This window comes from Anoplopoma fimbria, chromosome 19 (genome assembly GCF_027596085.1).
Source record: "Anoplopoma fimbria isolate UVic2021 breed Golden Eagle Sablefish chromosome 19, Afim_UVic_2022, whole genome shotgun sequence".
NCBI lineage: Eukaryota > Metazoa > Chordata > Actinopteri > Perciformes > Anoplopomatidae > Anoplopoma > Anoplopoma fimbria.
The window spans coordinates 28,123,013-28,145,581 of NC_072467.1; the positions used below are offsets into that span (position 1 = coordinate 28,123,013).

The 22,569-nt window shown below is 41.0% G+C and overlaps 1 protein-coding gene across 1 annotated transcript in view; it reads right to left on the bottom strand.

Annotated features, from left to right (window-relative positions):
- Positions 1–22,569, bottom strand: part of immp2l (inner mitochondrial membrane peptidase subunit 2) — a 115,133-nt gene that overhangs the window by 84,396 nt on the left and 8,168 nt on the right. Inside the window, exons 2-3 of the mRNA XM_054620018.1 lie at positions 20,514–20,651; positions 15,444–15,547 (exon numbers count right to left, since the gene is read on the bottom strand). Of these exons, the coding sequence (XP_054475993.1) occupies positions 15,444–15,547; positions 20,514–20,648 (239 nt within the window). The 5' untranslated portion in view covers positions 20,649–20,651. The remainder of the gene's footprint in view (positions 1–15,443; positions 15,548–20,513; positions 20,652–22,569) is intronic.

A 22,569-nucleotide genomic window follows, 5' to 3' on the forward strand; every position in this document is an offset into this window, starting at 1 on the left:
AAATAATCATCTTAAAATGATTTATAAGGGCATTATTGCCTATTAATTAACTTAATTAGCTTATTACAAGGGCCTCTATATAAAGTGTTTGAATCATCCTCATATATATCAACCAGGGTGGACGAAATAACAGAAACACCTGTCATTTCCATGGCTTCTTAAACAACATCCTCACAAAAACAATCCTCCATGTCGTTGTCATGACAACACACTGTGACATCACGCTGTGACATCACGACATGACGTCACAGGGCGATGTCACAGTGAACGTTAATGTCCTGTCATCACAGTGTGATGTCACGGAAACAGAACCGGCTTTGATGCAAGGTTCTAGAACTCTGCTTTGATTCAGAACCCCTTTGAGTCACTGAACAACAGAGACACTTTATCTCTTATTAACAAGAGAGCGTGACCGTGAACTACAGTCAGATCCACTCAGACGAACTACCACTGAGACGATCTTCTACAGATACGATCTTCTACAGAGACGATCTTCTGCCGACAAATACTGTCTTGAAGCTCAACTCAAGTTTTCTACAGACAGAGCCATGGACAATAGAAACAACCCAAGAAACTCTGGCGGTCCTCCGGGCCCTCAAGGACCTCATCAACGTTACCCTGATAATCCCGTTGATCTTGCTTTCGAGCAGGTCGAGTGCAGAGAAGGGCAGATACACGGCCTGGCGGAGGTTCGGGAAGAGTATGTGTTTGAAAGGGTGAACTTCTGTCACAGAGTGCACAAAGGTAAGGTGAGAGTCAACCATCTTCAGGACCTTCTAGAGATCAGGGAGAGGGAGTTTGGAGCCGAATACAAAAAGAGCTCCGAGACCATCAGAAAGAACGAGATGGAAATCTACGAACTCCAGAAAAGTCTCCAACTCAAGGAGGAGAAGATGGAAGCCGCCCAGCGTCTGAGCCAGCAGAGGTTCGACCAGATGGTCGCAATGTACGAGGCACAAAAGGTCTCAGACCAAAGCAACCAGGCCACGTCCCACAGCCAGAAAGACTCTGAGCTGCAGTCTGAAGACCAGAACATCAAGAACCAGGTGCAGGAGCAGGTTCAGAGGGCCACTGAAATCCTGGATCTGAAAAAGAAAGGAGACAGTCCCTCTCAGGAACTCACAGAGACCAAAAACCAGCTGTTGGACAAAGAAGCTGAACTCCTGGAGAACGACAGAGCGTGGAAAACAAAATACAATGCTCTGGAGGACGAGTTCAGGAAGGAAGTGGACGAGAGACAGAGCTGTGAGACGAAGCTCAAACTGATGGAGACAAAAGTCAATCAGATGGACGACGAGAAGAAAGAACTGCAGGACAAGTTCACAAAAGACCTGGCAGAGGAAGAACACAGCTGGGAGACAAAACTAAGACTGATGCAGACAAAAGTCAAACTGATGGAGGACGAGAAGAAAGAACTGCAAAACAAGTTCACAAAAGACCTGGCGAAAAAAGAAAACAGCTGTGAGAAGAAACTAAGACTGATGGAGACAAAAGTCAAACTGATGGAGGAAAGGAAGAAAGAACTGGAGGACGAGTTCACAGAACAGCTGGCAGACAAAGAACAGAGCTGGGACATGAAACTGAAAGATTTGCAGGCAACCTACAAAATTCTGAATGAAAAGTTCAAGAGGGAGCTGGCCAAGAACAAGGCCAAGAATGAAGAGTGGGAGATCAAATTAGAGGATTTGGAGGATGAGAAGAAAGACCTGGAGGAGACGCAGCAGAGCTGGAAGACTGAAGTCCAACAGCTGCACACCAGAGTCAAACAGATGGAGGACGACCTGGTCATCAGACAAGAGAGCTGGGAGACAAAAGTCAAACAGCTGAAGGACGAGAACAAAGTCCTGGAAGACCTCTGTCTCAAACAGAAAAACAAGAGGAGAGGCTTCTTTCACAAGAAGACCACAGAGGACAGAGAGACAGTGTTGGAGAAAATGAAAAGCAAAATGCTAAAGGAGGAAATGGAGAAGAAAGACAAGAAGTAGAAAGCTGCGATGGAAAAGACAGAAAAGATGGAGGCGAAGAAGAGCACCCCTTCACCTCTCCAGCCTCCCTCCATCTCCCTCCACATACTTCTTTCTCTAATCACCCCTCCATCTATCCACCTCACTACACTCCCACCTCCCTCCTCCATCACCCTCCATCTCCATTTATCCTCCATCTCCCTCCTCCACCTACTTCATCCTCTCCTCACCTCCATCTTCCTCAACCCCTCCATCTATCCACCTCACTACACTCCCATCCCTCCTCCATCCCCTCTATCTCCATTTCTCCTCCATCTCCCTCCTCCACCTTTCTTCATCCTTTCCTCACCTCCAACTTCCTCACCCACTCCTTCATCCTCCATCTCCCTCCTCCAACGTCATCACCCTCAACCTTTACTTCTACCCTCCCTCCCTCTCTCCACTTTCACCCTCTATCCATCCTCCCTCCCCCCTCCACCCGTCTGTCCGGGTGGAGTTTGTATATCTCCTTGTGTCTGCGTGGGTTTTCCTCCCACAATGTAAAAACACAAAGATATGCACTTTATGCTGACTGAAGCTAAACATCTACTTCAGTCATATTTCTGTTCGGGTTTTCCCCTGGTGACCAGGTTTCTCCCACTATACAATAATCAGTAAACATTCAATAAAAATTCAATAAATAATCAATATTCAATGTATCAGCCTCTCTGAATGATCATAAACAGTATAAATACATTTTTGTGTGAGGTTTAGGAGATTATGAGGTAGAAGTACTGGTATCTGTTTAAGTTAAGATATAAAAAACACTGAAGCTGATCAATAAACAATCAATGTCACACAATAAAAGATGATTAACTACAGGAGCTGGTTCAGGTCAAAATTAAATATATTCTGTCGGAAAAAAATCAGTGACAGGCTCTTATTTTTAATGAGTGTTATTTAATGTCATTTGTTTTTCTGAATGTAAATCAGTGGAATTTGTGTTAAATACATGAGGCGTAGCAGCAAAGAGAGTGGATTGATCGGGTCAATACAATCAGATTTTACTGATCTCACTGTAGTTTAGAAATAAAAAATAACAGGAGGAAATAGTGCATTTGTTGGGGACCATTTTCAGCGTAATAATCCACATTTGGGGCTCTAGTGAGTATTTGTTCTAGTCACAATGACCAACAGTGTTCATGGTGACGAAGGAACAACAGTGAGGCTCATAGACGTGCAAATAGTTATGGTACATAATAATCTCTTAAACAGGATCTGTATCAGGTCTGAGTAAATAACCCCGGTGAAAACCACAGAAACCTAAACTCTTCGTTCTATATTCCATCTAGATTCAGTAGAAGTGTAAATCAACATAAACACATTTTACATAGTTCCTTAAAAAAAAATCATGAGTCAATTAAAACTTCCCTCTCTGTTTGTGCGATCCCGGACAGGAAAACACCCAAAGTGGCCTTTGCATGCCCTAAACGCAAAAGGCAGGAAACATTTGTTTGAATTGTCTTTGTGAAAATGTATCCATCCATTTATATAAAAAGAATAGACTCTCAGTATAATTTATTACAATTAAACCGCACTCCAAACTACAGTTTAGAATCACCAAATTAACCAAAGTAACCTGCATGTCTTGTTTGGTTTGTTGGAGGAAGTCTTTCTGATTTTTTACGTGTAGATGTTTGATTATTGTCCTTCAAAACCATGCATCCACAAAACATCAACTAACTTTTCATGAGCTCCGTTTTCAGCACTTTAAAGAAAACCAATGGCTTTTCACTGTTTATTTAGTTTAGAAGGAGAAGAATTGTCTGAGCCCCGGAAAGAACAATTAATCCTTCAGTTTGATTGTACACTGAACATCAGTCGATATGAGACTTAATGGTCATTATTCTGTCAGGTGAATGCTCAACAGCAGGCATGCTTCATTACTCTTCCTGCTTTTATGGCCCTTCAAAGCTTTCCATCCAAAATGAGAGAAATTGTTCAAATCTACCTTTTTCCGTTATCTCACAATCACGAGATTTAATACAAATGTCACAAATACTATTTGGGAGATCTTAGAGGCAACTAGAAACGTCCTGAGGATCCACTTCATGATTCAAGGCGAATTAGGTTTAAATATTTCAAACAATAAAAGTGTTGTGAAGCTTGAGTTTGTCTCAGGAGCGAGCAAACTTATACAGATGTCACAGGGTGCAAGGAAATGTTTGATCCGACTTAAACCTACTTAAGAGGAAATAAAAAAGGGTAGTACTGCAACCGTCGGGGGCCATAAGCTGATTACTAAAAGTAATCATATTCTCGGTGTGCGTGGAAACTCAGCATGAAAGGATGTAAGAGCTGAAATATTAACTTTAATTTACTCAGAGTTGTTGTCGTCTTAATTTGTCACCACTACCTCGAAAATGAGGCGCTGAGCGTTGTGATTTAATGGACCGGTATTGTGTTCCAGTAAATGTGCTGCCTCTATAAAATCCACGTATTGATTTAGCTGTAAAAGAACTGTGAAAATCCCAGTTGTTGCTTTTAAAACTCTCAGAGTAATTCTTGGTGACAGACGAGCCGTTCAGAGAGCACGATGACAAAACCAAGAGAAACTGGGAGTTATTGTTAAAAGTTTTAAGAGCAGGGGTTCTCGTCAAGTCTTCAGAGTGTCTGCGCTTTAATGGTTTAAATGCCGCGCTGCCACATGAGCGATTACCGTGTTAAAAAACAGCGGTGACACAAAGCCTGCTGGGAGCTCGGTGTCCAGAGAAAAGCCTCCCAGCAGCAGCAGCTTCAGCCCGGATCAAAGCTCATCTTACCGTGCTGGGGTTAGAGGATGTGGAGCAGCTGGGACCTCCAGCTCAACATTAAACCTGTTCACACACTCACATTTACTCAAGTTTATCTTCACACAGGGGGAGACAACCGAGCTGCTGCAGAATCAGGCTCAAGGGCATCGCGGCAGCGAGAGTTTTTACACCTTTTATACTATAGGACACACATTTAAACTTTGATACCCACCAAGGAGTCTTCTAAACATTTGATTCATGTCCAACTATAAAGATAAGAATCTCTGTCTTTCTGTATTCAGGCTGTTCTCATCAAACAAGCGCTGTAATTCATAGATATCCCTCAATACTATTTCATGTGATCATGAACGAGGAAGTACAAAGACACTGATCTTTTATCCAGGAGCCATTGTTTGTTCATCGTGTGAAACCAGAAGTCAATGTTGATTTATTTGTCCCGTAACTTCCGTAGATATTTGAACCCAAAAGACAATGTTTTCCTAGTAGTAGTTTTGTTGCCTAATCCTTACTCAGTATTTCACTATTTATTTCCTAAACCTAAGTTGTTTTACTGTGTTTATTTAGAAAAGGGCAATATGCAGATAATAAGCAGAAATTGACACGTGTTGTTGGACTTTTGTTAAACAATATGAGGAATGACATTTTGTAAGAAAACAAACAAACTCCAAGTCTCTGCTTTTTGCTTTTTCTTCATTCAAATGGGGCACAGGTTCAGTCTTTGACCTCACGTTAGACTGAAACTTCATATTTTTGTAAGTTTGTGGAAAGTGTAATAAATCGATGAAATGATGCACAATGGATTCAGCGTCTGCAGAGTTGTGATTTATAAAGTTTCATGTGTGGGTTGAGAAACGGAGCCCCGTAACAAAGAACAATATATAAGAAATACAAAGCACAGGTCACAACACAGCTTCTGCAGGCAAACAGGGAAATAGGCCATTTTCTAAGTCTGCAATCATGAATAAATAATTTGTAATATTAGTCCAACAAGTCCTCATCTTTGATCTAATGGACCACAGCTATGGTTTAGATCTGAATAATTAAAATGACTTTGTTAAGCTAACAGGACTGTTGGGGAGAGGGGATGGAAGAACCGTGAGAATCTTGTTGTTGGACTCCAGACCATCATCTCGTACCACAAACTGAAGATATCTGCACAAGATGGCAACAGTAACGTTAGCTGTAGGTCATTTATACAAATGTAAATAACCAATTATGTAGTTTCTCAGGTCAATCTTTTCAAAACAACATATTATGTAAAAACCTCTTGAACTTATTGTGTCCAAAATAAGTTCCACACATAACTATCAAAGTAATAAATGTGTGTATTCATGTCTGAACCTATAAAACTGCCTCCTGACTGAAGTGGAAAGAGTTTCTTTTTCTTTTTTTTTGCTCCACCTGCAGCCTTTAAATTTGTTCCTCCCTCCATCGTTAACGAGCAGCCCTCATCGTGTTCTCAATATGTCACCGGGCTGACGGCGGTGGGAAGCAGGGATCCGCCGCTAAACGGACGGACGAGGAAACCTTACGCGTGGAGGTAATTCCCAGATCTGCGTGTGCGGCAGAACGTCCTGCTTTGATGTCGGTACGAGGAAGGAGGAGAATCCCCGAAGAGGAACGACTGATCCACCGTGATCGTACCACCACTACACATCCTGTCACCCAGCATGCATCAGGGCAGAGAGGTAGCAAGAGAGACAAATGAGGTTACCTCATTCATTAAACAAAGTGTTTTAGAATTACTTCAATAGTATGAATGAATAAGTGTGTAATACAGTTCATCCTGAGGGGAACATGAATGTCTGGATCAGATTTTATCACAATCAAACCAATAGTTTACAAAATATTTCATTAAGAATCAATTTTGTCCTTATGGTGGCTCTACAGGAAAAGTCAGATGATCACTAAAGTTGATAGGGTTCATCTTCTGGGGAACATGAACGTCCCTAAAAGATTTCATGGCCATCCATCCAATCGATGTCAGGGTGAAAAATCTCAATATCTACTAGATGGATTGGAACAAAAGTTTGTTCAGACATTCATGGTTCCCAGATGATGTTTTCTAATAACTCTGGAGATCCATTACCAGAGTCAGTGAACTTTCGATTGTTGTGAAATTTGGTTTAGACATTCCCCGGCCCCTTTCAAGAGGAATTCTAATAACTCTGATCCTCAGCTGTACTTTGTGTTAAATGCTAATTAGCCAATGTTAGCATGCTAACACGCTTAACTTAGAAGGTGACCTTGGTATAGACATGCAGGCCCCGTTGGAGTCTGAGCTGAAGGAGTTTCTGGGGAACCTTCATGATTTCATCTGGTTTCTCCAGAATCCGACCCGGTGGCTCCGATGACGAGCTTTAAGAATAACTTTATAGAAACAGACGATCTTCTCTCTGATGGTCTGGTTTACTGATGGAGGTCTATAGAGGATCAGGACTAGACTGAGACTGATTCAGGACCAGTTAACTAGTTAGCGCACTAGAAAAGCTCTATATAAATATAGCAAAGTCCATTTACCATTGACACCAGTAAACACACCAGTATGTCTCCCTCACTGTGGCGTCTGAACTGAAAAAGCTGCTGGAAGGCTCAGGCGTGTTGCTCCGTCTTTAAGTCTGAAGCCTCTGCAGCCCTTTTTAATTAGTGAAGCTTTAATACCAAATTAATGGAAATTAGTTTCAGACCCCCGCATGAATTCCACGCGTAGACTTATAGATTAGGGATTCTGTAATTTTCTCTCCCATCTGTGCTATAATTAGAGATTGTACTGAGAGAAATAATAACTCCATCTCGTTAATGTAAATATGACCTAAATATACATTTAGCGTGAATTTATGTTCCCCTTTATATTCCCACATATGATTGTTACACGCTGCCATATACTCCATACATACAGTCAGATGATAAATATTCTCCAGTTAATGACTGAGTCAATCAATCCTTCTGGTTATTATGCACTCCCTAATAATCCTGTAATCCAAACTTTCTTTCCCATAATTCTGTGTTGACAATTTGCGCTCTCAAATTTGTCCTGCTCTTGTTTAAAGCTTTTTAACTGCTCATTTCAAAGTGGAACCAGTGGAGCCAAAGTTCTGACCTTTTGAAGCCTGAAATGTATTCCTCATTATAAAACCTCCAAATTACAAAATGACAATTCATGTTAGTAAAGCTATAAACGCTGGCAGAAATGAGTTTCAGCTAAAGAGTTATTTGTAATGTAAACACTACAAGAATTTTCTGTGGGTTTCGGCTTCAACAATGTGTTTATTGGTGCAGCTGCATGCAGGACACAGTATGTAGACTGATGCATGTAGTGCAGAACTAAAGTTCACAATTTCAAGTTCCACCAGGAAGCTTTTAGCCACGCTGTTCGGCAGAGCTGAGAGAAACAGTCTGGTTTCCAGTCAGCTAAAACCACAACAAAAAGAGAGCCGTGTTGAGTTTTTGAAATGTTCCTTATTTTTATAATAAAAATAGTTGACCAAGGTTGCTAGTGGACTAAATGTGACCCCAGCACATCTTTGACACTTGGACGACTGTCTGTTCAAAATAAATGGAAAGACTCTAATCATTATGTATCCATTTCTGTACTGAATTCACCAAACTATGACTCCTAAACCTGGCTATAAATCATAGACTGTATATAAGAAGTGGAGGAAGTCATCATGACATCACTCATTGGTTTGTGGACAGAGGTTTTAAAGCCTACAGTATGGCATTTTGGTCATGGCCATGTTGTTTTTTATGCAACCAGTGAACAGGAAGTGACCATATTTGGACTGTGGAGGAGTGACGTAGAGACATCATCTACGTCTCTAGTAGAGAATCATGTCCTCTTAATTCCCAACATTACCTGCAAGTATCATAAAATAAATAAATAAAAAAATCACATGACAGAAGAGCCTCGGTATGCATGGTATAGCTTTCTATACTTGTAAGCACCTAAATTGACATAATGCAATCTAAGAAATATCCTCACAATGCAGATATGTCCTCATTATGACAAACAGATGACACTCAGTCCCATGCAGTGAGGACTCAGTTAAATCTCAATGCTCTTCTGGTAAATAAAAGTGACACGGTCCTTCTTCTCTCTGCTTTACTCACTACACCTGATTATTTAACAGCTAATTAGCGATCGGCGAGGCCGTAAAATCTTGACTGCAGGAAGATGTGAATACTTCATTTCCTGCTCTGCTGAACAGGAATCGGACCAGATATAAATATATAAAAAAGTAGACGCCACGGCTCGTTTCGCTCGTTCTCCAGCTCGCCGTGAAGCGTGCCGCCGTCTGACGCACGACAGCAGATCAAACCATGTGAGAAACTGTGACCGAAGCTGTGTGATCGTGCTGCATGAAGGTGTGCTCAGTGTGACTGCTGATGGAAGGACGCTTTGACGTTTTGGTTTTTAATCAAGTATATTATAAATGTAGTCTCCATTTTGTCTCCCTTTAAATGTAATTTCACTTTTATTTGAATGCCTTTGTCTGCTTTAAAGCATTTTAAATCTGCCTTTAATGGAAAAACAACAAGTTCCCATGTTTAGATCAGTCAGTTGTTTCTGTAACTTCTGTACTTAACTAACGTTGCTTGCCTAGTTATTTTAGCCCTAACGTTGACTTATATGTCAATTAACTTCCCTACTTACCTAACAATAGTTTCAAAGTTAATGTAACCCAAATGTTGACCTATTTGTAACAAAACTTCCGGACTAGCGAACACTACTCTCAAAGTTAAAACAAATGTTTACTGATTTGTTACGTCACTTTCGTACCAAAGTAAGGCCACTTCCATAGTTATGTCAACCCAATTCTTGGTCTTTTCCTAAACCTAACTAAGTTGGTTTGTTGCCTAAACATTGTGGGGGTTTTTCTGCATGGAAAATGCATGAAAAATAAAATAACTTTTCGTACAAACTTGTATGAAGATACGTTGCTTAAATTGTGACTCTATTGCTTCTGTCAAGGACAGGAAAGGCAAGAAATACAAAACCAGATCCAACTTTGTCAATAAACGATCATTTCACTGGAACCAATACCAGACGATCCACATTCGACAGGATTAGACTACACAACACTTTCAAAATGTTCTCGGTTTCTGATTACGTGACTCCAGAGTCAGACTTTTCCACCTTTCATGACTTGTGTGGCGTAAAAGTCCACCGCTTCCCATCCAAATGCTTCATTGGTTGTTTTAAACTGTACAACAATACACAAGATAAAACCAGAAACTAGTTGTTATGTAGTCTGATTCCCAGCATGAAAGACTCACTACTGTGAATGGTTTTAGGCTGATGGGAGTTCTCTTTAAATCCTTCATTTCTCACCACTGTGTCATCATAAAACATGATGAGAAACCTCGAGATGTATTTATCCATCAAAACCTTTAGACGAATGTCCATTCTTCGACAGAATGCAACAAAAAAGTAATTTGTTATCTGAGCTACATCATACATTCAAAGAAACGGAACAAATCATAACTCCATTAGCCAACATGCACTCCCTACCCTCAAACACGGAGCTCATTTATTTCATTCCTCTCGCTTCCTCTCGTTATTTCTGCATTGCTGTTTCTTCTCTCGTCATTTGCGTCTCTGTTTGTCGTCTCGTTCAGGTTGAGATGTTTTTAGAAACCCCTCAGGCTTTTTATGTTTCCTCACCTGAACAGTTTGTACTTCATTTCCTCTTTGTTCCCCCCCAAGTGTGTTTTAGTATTTGTGAAAAATCTACTCAACAAAACAACAAAACATGAAAACAGAAAACATGAAAACATGAGGTTTTGTCGTCTGTCTTGATCTCTGGAGACGTAAGAGAAGGAGCCATTGAATAAGAGAAAAATAACAAGAAGAAGTGTGTTTGTAATGCACTGAAATGACACTAGTTATTAAAATTAATTGTTGGAGGGATGAAAACAAGCTCACTGAATGATGACAGGAAGATTTGAATATAGGAGATTTTTAGCACTGAACCTGAAAGCTGTTTGAGCTGAAACCTGCAGCAGTCTAGCGTATACTTTCTCGATTAACCATGTAATCACATTACATTCACGTTGATATGTTCCTAAAGAAGTCGGAGACAAAGGTTTGGCTCACAACGAATCTACACAGCAGGTCGTCATTTCTATCAACACTTAAAATTGATCAACATCTAAAGAAGCTCAGCCAAGAAAATGCATGTGAGATTATAACTCGTGTGCAATTGATTGACTACGTTGGCCATAAAGTGTTGAAAAGCAGGAAGCTGTGTGAATTCATCCAACTTCAATTACCAGAACACTTCAGGATCGTCTTTGTCAAGTTAGATTAGTGTTTCAGTTTAACCAGTGACCGTGTTAACTGGTGACCCTCAGTCGTGTAGATGTCCTCATAAAAACCTTCAATCAATTTTAAATATCAGTGTTTATTATCTACTAACAATTTACGTAAGTTACTACAAAAGAGTGTATATAAGAAGTGGACGTAGTCATTGTAACGTCAGCCATTGGTTTGTGGACTGAAGTTATGAAGCATCAGGTTCGGCGACTTTGCCGTGGGCATCTTGGATTACAGGCATTGCCGTGTTGGTTTTTTGCAACCAATAAAGCGAAGTGATCGTATCTGGACTGAGGAGGAGTGACGTAGAGACGCCGTATACGTCTCTGGTGTGGACCTGTCAATCAGTGTGTAGCCCCGCCCTAAAGCATCCCCTGCTTTATGGTCTGTTTGACTCTAAATGGAGCATCATTTACTAAATGAACATCATGCTGTATTGAAGAAGACTTGAAACTAGAGATTGAGACCATAAACTCATGTTTACAATGTTTACTGAGGGAATAAATCAAGAGAGAAGTAGAGTCATTTTCTCATAGACTTCTATACAACCAGAGGAGTCGCCCCCTGCTGGACAGGAGAGAGAATGCAGCTTTAACACATGAAGCAGCGACTTCACTTTCAGAGGTTGCCGCTTGGGACAAACCCACCTCCATAATTACCGCTAAATGGAGGCCTCTCTCTGTTTTGTTTCGACAGGAAGAATACGTTTTCTGGACGTCTAATTCCTGGCAGCGCTGAATGCAGGACACCAGCTCTGAGCGGTTATTTAACCCAAACTGAGCTGCTCACATTTATCTCTGGTGTTGTGGCTGAAGAGGAGTCGTCCTTCCTCTATTGGAGGTAAATTATCCACACAGCTGGATAGCCACACAGCTGGATAGCCACTGAGCATATAGAGCAAAGACTCTGGTTCTGTAAAGTTTATCTGAGCGCTGGAACACTCTGACATTTAGATTCAGGCCGCCGTCCTTGTGGCATTATCAGCTCCGTGCACCCTCGCCCTCTGTTTGTCTATCTTAACGCCACCTGTTTACCTGGCAGCCCTTTGAAGAAGAGGGATTTCTGTCCTCAAAGCAACAGATAGCTCGGTCCTCCACACGAGAAACAGATCTGTATCGACTCGCCTCCTCGCCGGGGATTTAGTTAAAATCCCTCATAAAGCCGCATCTATCATCTGCCAGGAATATCGCCTCGGATTTAAATTTCAAATGCGATACGGCTGCACTGCAGGAGGAGGGGGGGGACTAACTCCTGCTTATAATTGGCCCTCATTTTAAAAGGAAAATTGTTCAAGGGAATACAGCAGTCCGTGGAGTAATATCTTATTTACAGAACGCCTCTCGTCGGTGCGTGCTGGCGAGGGGGAAATAATTGTGAGCGTCTGTACGGAGAGCTCAGCGCTGCTACGGGTGTTTGTCATGCTCCCAACGCAGACCATTACCAACCTGATTGATTTTTATGTTCGTCTGTGAACAGAACCATTTGCCTCTGAACGCAGTTTTCTGCAAAACATAATTTTCTCCGGGACGTGGAGGGAAATGTTTTCTCCTCGGTTTATAAAGGAAAGACATGAATGGAGTCCCGCGCTCCTCCTGGCTCGCTTGGTTTTTATGTTAAAAGGGTTTGATGACAGCCATCTCCGATCAGCAGGGGATGTGGTGGTGAAGTTTCACAGTCTATGAATATTCATTGAAAACTCAGCAGCCGTGGAAAGCTTCAAAAGCAGCCGGGCTTCATTCCTCTACGGCGGCCCGTTGCTGTCTGCTTTGAGTCAAGGATCTCAGCGACAGCAGACGAACATCTGTTTCTCTGAGCTGCTGTTTCTAGGTGACATGAGCTCTGTGAATGTAAAAAATCCACTCAGAAACAATCATCTGTATCTAACTACGATCAGTCCAACAGCAGGCAGAGCGGTCACAATGAAATATGGTCACTTCTGTACATTGGTTCCGCAGAAAACAACATGGCGACGGTCGTAATCCAAGATGGCGATGGCGAAATCACCGAACTCGATGCTTCAAAACATCACAATGACTATGTTCACTTCTTATATACAGTCTATGGTTTGTCCTCCTGTAGCCAGCCTGTGCAGCAAAAAAAGAAATAAATAAAGGCCTTGCACTATCAAACAGCTCGGTACAGCAGTCAGATCTGTCTATTTCCACGTGTGAAATCTCACTTTTGCCGGTCGCAGCCGCAGCGTCTCCGGTTTGAATCATTGTGTGTGACTTTCACAGGAACGGAGACGTCAGTGGAACCGCAGACGGACAACCGAGAGGCTTCGAAGTCGCGTTCAGACCGATAAAAAAAACTGAGCGTTGACGTCTCGTTGTGAGTCCATGATGCTGTTCTGTACCGTTGGACTCTGAGTTCCACCATCGTGTTCATGTTCAGCTCACAGCTGCTGTCGCTTTGTGATATCAGATGACTTCCACACGGCCAAACACAATCTGCACCGTGTCACAGTCGGAGCAGTGAGGCTGCTTTTTAAATTACCAAAAAAAAACTGTTTTGTCCCACAGAACACCTGTGCTCTTATTCTGGAGGTTCAGACGTTTGTTTTTAGTTGCAGGAATAGTTTAAGTGAGTACGAGCAGAATATAATCCCACTGAGCAGCTGAAGACAATCATAATGTTCATTTTATTACCTGGTACTTTGTTCTCTCATGCTTGAGGTTTTTCATTCAAGTCTTGCAAGAATCAGAGCGTAGAACTATACAAAAATAACTTCTCCTTCACTCTAATCTACATTAAAGTCGCTTCCATTATAACATCTGCCTCCTTGTTATAACAGAATTCCATTGGATGTGTGATGTAGAATTATGTACCAGTGTTCGCCGCAATGGCTTCCAACGCCACTATCCCTATTGGAAAGAATTAAACTATAAAGAATGCAATCTCTGTCCGTCTGTTTGTCTGTCGTCCACATATCCCCCATTGATCTCAGATGGGTAATATGATAATAAATACACAATCATAAACACAAGCAAAACAGCTGTCACAAAAGTACCTGTTGGGATTTCAGCTTGAATGGCCTTCTTTGTGCTACTGGGTTAGCCTTTGAGCTACTGGGTTAGCCTTTGTGCTACTGGGTTAGCCTTTGAGCTACTGGGTTAGCCTTTGAGCTTAGCCTTTGAGCTACTGGGTTAGCCTTTGTGCTACTGTGTTAGCCTTTGTGCTACTGGGTTAGCCTTTGAGCTATTAGCCTTTGTACTATTAGCCTTTGCTCTGCTGGGTTAGCTCGCCGAGCAGCGGCTCTCACTCGTTCTTTGTCTCAGTGGGTGTTTGCTCATGAACTTCTGGACTAAATCCAGTGTTTCTGGGTTAGCCCGATCCAACGTCAGGCTGCTGTGCTGAAATATCCCTGCAGCTCACCAGTCTCTGCTCAGATATGTCAAACATAACTTTACATATATCTTAATATTTCACAAGCTTCTGATCCGCTGAAAGTTGAAACCAAATAAATTAACTTGTTTTCTTGTGCAACACAGTGCAACTTGAAGTCATGAAGCATCCAAAAGTTTTATTAACAAAATCAAGAGAAGTTAAAACACCAGAACAAAAATAACACGGAGCGTCTGAGAACTTACCTTCTCTCCAAAATGAGATTCTGGCTCTCTGAGCTTTGAAAGTACTGAAATATCGCTGCCAGACCAACTGCTCGGTTTTGACAGTTTGACAAGAGAATTTATATCATTTACATGAATTACTCATCTCACTGCAGCCGGTCTCATTGTTCCCAGAGAAGTGAGCTTTCAAAAGCAGTTGTCATTTCAAAAGAGCGAAATATAGACAAATAATGGGCCACGTTATTACTGTCAAAATACTTCAGCTGATTTTAATCTTATACTCTGTATAGTTTGTGCAGCTGCATTTTAATGAATGGTTAACTGCTTTGTCTGTTGTATATTTTGTTATGTTGTTCATGCTCATTTTTTTTGCACCATGGCCTCAGAGAGAAGTGCTTGATCTGCATGAATAATGACACTTGAATAACACATTTTAAATCCATCGACGGTAGATAGACGGTTTGAGATTCATAAATAAATAAAAATACAAATGATGTAGAACAGCTTTTAGCCTTTCTGTCCATAATGCAGGTCATTTAAATGTCATGGTGCCGGGAAACAGTGCAGATGTTAAAATAAAGATGATTTTCTTGTGTAAAAAAAAGTGTAAAAAAAGAATAAAATGATTTAAAACTATTCCTGTTGTAACAAATACGTTTAATGCAGTATTTTGGTCGTATTATTGTTTGTTCTTATTTGTTGAATGATAGTGGACCTCAGTGTATTAGGGTAATTTTTTTAAATCACTATTCTTATTGCACACACAATGTTTTGTAGAGAAGTTTCTTAACAAGTCACTCACATGACGGAGACGATGTCGCCTCGTTGGACTTCGTAGTTCCTCACACTCCAACGGTTCAACAGGACGACGTCACAGTCAGACCCGCCCTCTGGGTTCAGGAAGGGCTGCAGGAACAATAATACAGTTTATATAAAGCAATAAACCCACTCATAAACACACTGTGTACAGGGATATCACACAATGTGAACAGAGGCAGTGAGTAAAAAGTCATGAGGTGGTGAGTCGCTGTAATAGAGCCGAACTAAACAGTCTGAAAATAGGTAGGTCCCTACGTCCACAGTAGAAGTGAAGCTGCTAACACGCTAGACATGTAGCTGCTAACACGCTAGACATGTGGCTGCTAACACGCTAGACATGTAGCTGCTAACACACTAGACATGTGGCTGCTAGACGTGTGGCTGCTAACACGCTAGACGTGTGGCTGCTAACACGCTAGACGTGTGACTGCTAACACGCTAGACGTGTGGCTGCTAACACGCTGGACCTGTGGCTGCTAACACACTGGACATGTAACTGCTAGACATGTGGCTGCTAACATGTGGCTGCTGCTAACACTGGACATGTGGCTGCTAACACGCTAGACGTGTGGCTGCTAATGCAATAGCCGTGAAGCTACGAACTCATTAGCTGTGTAGCTGTTAACGCACTAGTCGTGTAGCTGCTAACGCTAGAGAAGAAAATGAACAACTGCTGGATAGAAGCCTTGACATTTTTACAGACTTTCATGGAGCAAGTTTTGAATCTTACCGACTTTAAGTCTGCACTTGTTGAGGCCCTGTTCACTTTGATTAATTATTCATTTAAGTTATCCTTGGTTTCCACATACATTGAGTTCGAGTCTACCCTACAACTACATTTATATGCCAAACACATGAATCCACACATTAATAATATTAATAAAAATGCCTTTAACGGAGCTCCACCTGAAGTTTTTTAGGGAGCTTGTCGACCTGAATGTTAGTTTGTAGAATGGATTTTTAGAGATGATGAAATTCTGTTAATGTTACATGAAAAAAATGTATTTGAACTCTGCAATGTTAGACACTGTATTAAAATAATGAAGCATGTTATTCCACCCAATTTAAAACCAGACATTTCTCCTGCTCATTAGTTCTTCTCAGCCTCGGAACGTCTCCTGTTCGTTTGTGAAGCCTCTCCTCAAACCTGGTGACTCGTTTTTTTTTTTTTTTTTTACCAGGAATCATCACACACCTTAACGAGGTCCCTTATGGTTTTTCAATCAAAAGTTATGTGCTGATTTATGGATTGTAAAACGCTTCACTGGCACCTCAGGAACATTTTCTCCCCCAAAAAACAGACAGAATTAGAATTAAACTCAAACTCCATGCAACCATGTGAAATAGAAGCAGGTGAAAACAACACCGCTGTATGATTTAACATGGTGATATATATTGTGTCAGCTCCTCACTGCTGCAGGATTTCTGCTCCAGTTAGCCGACGATATCATTATGGTGAATATAACTATTGTATGTTTTTGTCAATTTAGGTCTCTATAATGTAAATCTTGCCTTTAAAAATGAACAAACATGATTCATATGTAAGCCCATTAACTAATAAGTTAACTAAGCAAATAGAATTTATGACCATTTTAAAAGAAATTTCCAGGAAGACGCTGGATTCAGTTTATTTCAATAAAAAATTACGGGCAGAGCCTGGAGAATTGCTTTTAAAAGGCAATCCATGAGTGGAAAACGTGTGTTTCATAATCTGATTTTTGGTCAGGCTCTACTGTCAAGTAATTAAATTATTTAAGTACACAGTTTCTGTAAAAAAACTGTTAACATCTGCAAAAACTTCAAACTATGTTTTTTCTTTCCTCTCATTATTTAGTTTTGGATTGGCTGGTCATCCATCTCCTTTATTGCTCAAAGAAAACAAAACTCCAAACAACCATGTCCTCCCTGACAGCTCAATCACACGCTCGTCTCTGCTTCCGTCCTCGACGACGACAAAGTCATTACTCATAAAACTCTGTTTGAGTCTCCTAACGTCGGAGGATCCACGCGTGATGAAGCTCGCTCACAACGGCGAGCGTGTCATTTAAAAACAGGATGTGCGACGGCCATTTCACGCCTGCCGGGGGAAATATTTGACAGGATATCTCTTATCTGTCGGGCCCCAAAAATAAATATCCGTCAGCCTGCGAGTTTATCAGTTAAGAGTCGGATACTTCATCGGCTCCGTCATATTGCTCCATATTACATGCTGGATTGTTTCTGGAGCTCCTGAGAAGATGTGAAGGTGCGACAGTTCGGCTGCAGCAGATTGTCCGATTATTCATTTTTGTTTTTGCAGCCGTTAATAAGAAGTTTAGGAAACTACGAGTTCTTCTTCGAGTGAAAAGTTCATGCAGAGACAGTATAAATAAACAACTTATTCCAGTGTGTTGTGACCTTTGTATTAGTGAAAATTAACCTCCTGAACTCTGTTTGACCCACCTGTGGGCTCATCATGAAGTATTCATGCTGCAGAGCCAAGCATTGTTCAAACTCACGGGACTGGATTTTAAATCAAGAGATCCAAAATACGTGATGATTCACAGCTAAATTAATCTTTATTTAATGTAATAATGCAGCCACAAACAGAAAACACTGCGTCTTTAAGTTTGAGTTTAGTCAGATATGCAGCAGTGAATAAAGACAATCCATTTATTCAAAATATATTATTAACAATATATATCCAAAGACGGATGATTAATTCAATACATTCTAATAAACACACTCACAGTTTAGTTTGTACAGCTCCAGTTCATGAACTTTTTGGGTAAATTATAATTTGCTTGATCACGTATGCTTGTCTGTTTTTCTGACATAAATTAAGAACATGAAACAGTTCATATTCATAACCTTCCGTTCCTCGGGGAGTTCAGATAACACTGTTTCCATGACAACAAACCAAGCACTGCAAAAAGGATGAGGCAACGCTCAAACACACACACATCTCTGTGTTTCTGTGTGTGTGTTTCTGTGTGTTTCTGTGTGTGTTTCTGTGTGTGTGTTTGTGTGTTTCTGTGTGTGTTTCTGTGTGTGTGTTTCTGTGTGTGTGTTTCTCTGTGTGTGTTTCTGTGTGTGTGTGTTTCTGTGTGTGTGTTTCTGTGTTCTGCGTGTGTGTTTCTGTGTGTGTGTTTCTGTTGCTGAAAAACAAGCAGCCGGTCTGAACTTCAGCTGCAGAATAATCTCAACGTACTGCGTTAAAGATGTCCAAAGGAAACGAAATCAACCTGACAACACCTCAGAAGTTCTCTAACTAATACCTTTAATGTTTAACAGGTTTTTTTTGCTGCCAATACTAATTATTGATCATTGATGATCAATATTGGCAGATACAGATCACTTTTGTTGTTTGATTATAGCTGCTGGTCTACAAGGATGCAGAGCATTTTATTTGTCACTGTCCCAAAAATCTTTTTTCTGAAGTCTGAATAACCATTAGAAAACTACTTTGTTATAGTCATTTAGTGTTTTTTCTTCTTCATAAAAACACACAATTCAAATGATAAGGAATAAAAGATTGGGTTTTTTTATGGATTAAAACAGATCTAGTCATTCATAGTTTTAATGATGCCGTTAGCGGTGCTGCTGGCGTTACTAGCTCTCCTCCTGTTGGTTTAAACACAGATTGGTTGTTCACAATGTAACATTATCAGAGACTAGAAAAGCATAAATGAAGTCCTGATCTCATATTTTACTGAATATTGGAGGATAACGATCGTCAGTAAAACTTTATTTACACTGTGATGGTTAACGGTAAACTGTGTCATTAACCCGTGTGTCACATTGTCGAAATGTGTGGGGAGAATTTGTACGGATCATGGATCAACTACAGTCCTTTACACAACTAAGTGACACCCAACCATACTACCTTAGTGCTGTGTTTTTTACTCTGTTAATGTGTTTAAATAAAGATACACAACATTAAATCTCTTTCACTGCATCTGTGACTCTTCAGAGGAGCCTTGAACGAAGCCTTAATCAGGATCACCAGATCGTTCACCCGGCAGACAGTGTGTGAATATTATAGCGGCCGGCAGCAGACGAGACGCTGTTCCTGTCGGGGTCATCGTGTTTTCATCGTGTTTTCATCTTTTTAATAACAGCAACATATTATTCAGTCAGACGGAGAATAAAGAGCTGAGATGTAACCATTACAGTCTGTCTTGTAGACGTGAATATTGTGGTAGCGTGTTTGTTTATTAATCAAACTGAATCACAGGGGATGCGAGGGAAACAAAGTCAGAAGGAAAACATCTCATTTAGTCGACCAGTTCCTGCTCTAAAATGATGAAGTACATCATTTCTGAGATTTTGGAGGATTCTGATCTCAAACTCTTCTCGCAGAGGTCGGCGCCGTGACCCGACGTACACCGCTACATGAATATACAACACACACCAAAGAGGCTACATGCTGTTTTAATATTCATGCTCATTAAAAATAGAGAGCAGATTGTTTTATGCATAATGCATCACACACATCGGTATAATGAGCTGCAAGACAGGAAAGCAACTCGGTCAAAACCCAACAGGCACTTTGTTTTGTTTTTCTGTTTTTTCTACATCTGTGCCTCTCAATGGGAAGAGTGGAAGTTGTTTACTGTGAAAGGAGGCCATGCATGGAGAGGATTCTTCTCCAACATGGACACCTGTAACCATGGGTTACCACTTATACAAGAAGACGCCGACTTTGTGTGCAGCGGTGAAACAGGAAGGACCCGCTTCGTTCAACACATCTAGTCCTTAAGACTGTCCATTAAGTATTCATTACTGCAGAAGTGACCATATTTGGACTGAGGAGGAGTGACGTAGAGACGCCGTATACGTCTCTGGTAGAGACCTGTCAATCAGTGTACATTCTGATTTATTTTTGAAACCGGAGGAGTCGCCCCCTGATGGACATTAGAGAGAATGCAGGTTTTAAGACACTTCCGCATCTATGTTTTCATTCGCGTTCAATCAATGAAACTAAATATTGTGTATTTGTTAGCTTCGAATGAACCCTTCATATCTACATAGGAGGTGGAGTCCGCCATGATTGGTGGATGAATCGTCTCACCTGCATCGACGCTCCCTCCACTCGAGCTACGTAGGCGAGCCGGTCCAGGACGGTAACCGTGACGGGAACGGCCACGAAGAAACCGCTGACGAACGCCCGCAGGTAGCGCCGCCCCGCCGTCGCCTGCTGAGCCATCACCTGGACAAAAGAAAAACAGGAAGACGTCATCAATCGGAGCCAATGACGACACACAGGAAAGGAAACGAGTTGATGACACTACGTTAGAATAACCTTTATTGATATCTGTTTGCTTGATTGTTTCTGAAGATCACCAATTGCAGCTTTAATACCAATATTATGGGTTTTATTGGAAAAAAATGTTCAAACTCGTATTAATCTGTTAGATAAAGGCCGATACAACCAATCACACTGCACCAGACATGACTGGATAACACCCCTGTCCTATAAAAGGACATATTGTTCCATTCATCAGTCTAACACATGTAGAGTTTCATCAAACACGAGCCGATTAACTACAACATGCAGGAACCGGGCCGTCACACAAAATACATTTTCCTCTTCCTGTCAGTTTCCAGCACCGGTTTGTGGATTGGACACTGAAAACACATTAAACCGAGCCGGTTCTCCCCTGCCAATGTTTTTTCATCCGCTTGGCTTTTTTCACGGCGCTCCAGGAAGCCCAGACAGGCGTGAAATGACTGACCGGCCGGCAGCGGCGGCGGCGGCAATGCACCGCTGCCTTCAGCAAACAGCTGACAGCCCGGTGTGGACGTCCAGCGTCCTCACTCTGGAGATCTGCTGCTGAAGCTTATTATTACCTCCACATCACAGTCACATGAAACATCATCAGATTCACGCTGAACTCTCTCTGAACACTTTCCTCCATCTGTAGTCAGAAGTGTCCATCACTGCAGACGAGGAGCCTTTAGGAGGGAAAATAGAAGCTAATCTGTGTTTCACTTCTCCATAATGTGACGTCTCTGCACAACATGACTGCAAATCTACAAAAGGATGTAATGGAGTACTACTAAATATGCTAATATCAATATAAAATGACATAAATTTCCACTTTGTTGTACTGAGAAAGGTTTCAAGCCTACATTCAGTGTGTTTTCTTAAACGTCACACATGAAACCAGTTTACACAATAAATAAAGAGATTACAGAAACTCTCCCTAAAGAAATCAGAATTCTCAGACAAATCTGTTTTGCAGGCTGAAGTATAAAAACATCGATCTCACCTCATTTTTAAACGTGCATACCAGGGAAGTCAACGGTCAACATTTTTGTACTTGTTTCAATCTAAATGTTAGTTTACGGTGTATTTGTTCATTTAAAATGGCCGCAGAAGGGAAACTGTTGAGCTGTTCAGAGACAATTTAAGAGCAGGCGAGGAAGCAGGCCAATTAATATTGAAAGCGTTCCAATTCAGAATCAATGAGTCTTCTGATCGGCCTTTAGAGGGACACGTGAAACTATTTACAACGAATATCAGCTCATACATGCATGAACTTTGACCTTGGGGTTGAATGTCTCACACACACTTTTTAGCAAAGCCTACAGAAAATAAAACACAATATTAGAAGTGGATGGAGATGGTGATTCAAAATCCAGCGCCAAAGCTCATTGAGTTAAAGGAAAGCACCGCTTTTATTTCTTAAAATGAAACCGTTTAGTTAGCGGTTCAGGGGTGTCGGCTATCAGATGGAGAATGAACTTTACATAGAATACTGTGGAGTCTGTCTGTATGGAGAAGTCTGTTCAGGAAATCCTGTGGAACCTGTTAAATCTTGAGAAATGCCATTAAAATTCATGGTATAATTTGAATTGCAGTGAAGAATGTCAGAATGCTTGTGCTATTTTTTAAATTACGGACTCGCTACGCTTAGTTTTCATTCTTGACGGTCACATATAGTTCACAGATAAAAAAACACTATTTACATGTCTGAGGATTTGACTAAGAAGGTTGATTCTTCTTTAGAAGCTTTAGAAACAGGAGGTCTTATAAATCTACATTTGAGTAAATATTTTGCAGCCAAATCAAATATTTTACAAGGTATTAAACCTTGTTTCTTTACAATACATTTAATACTTCA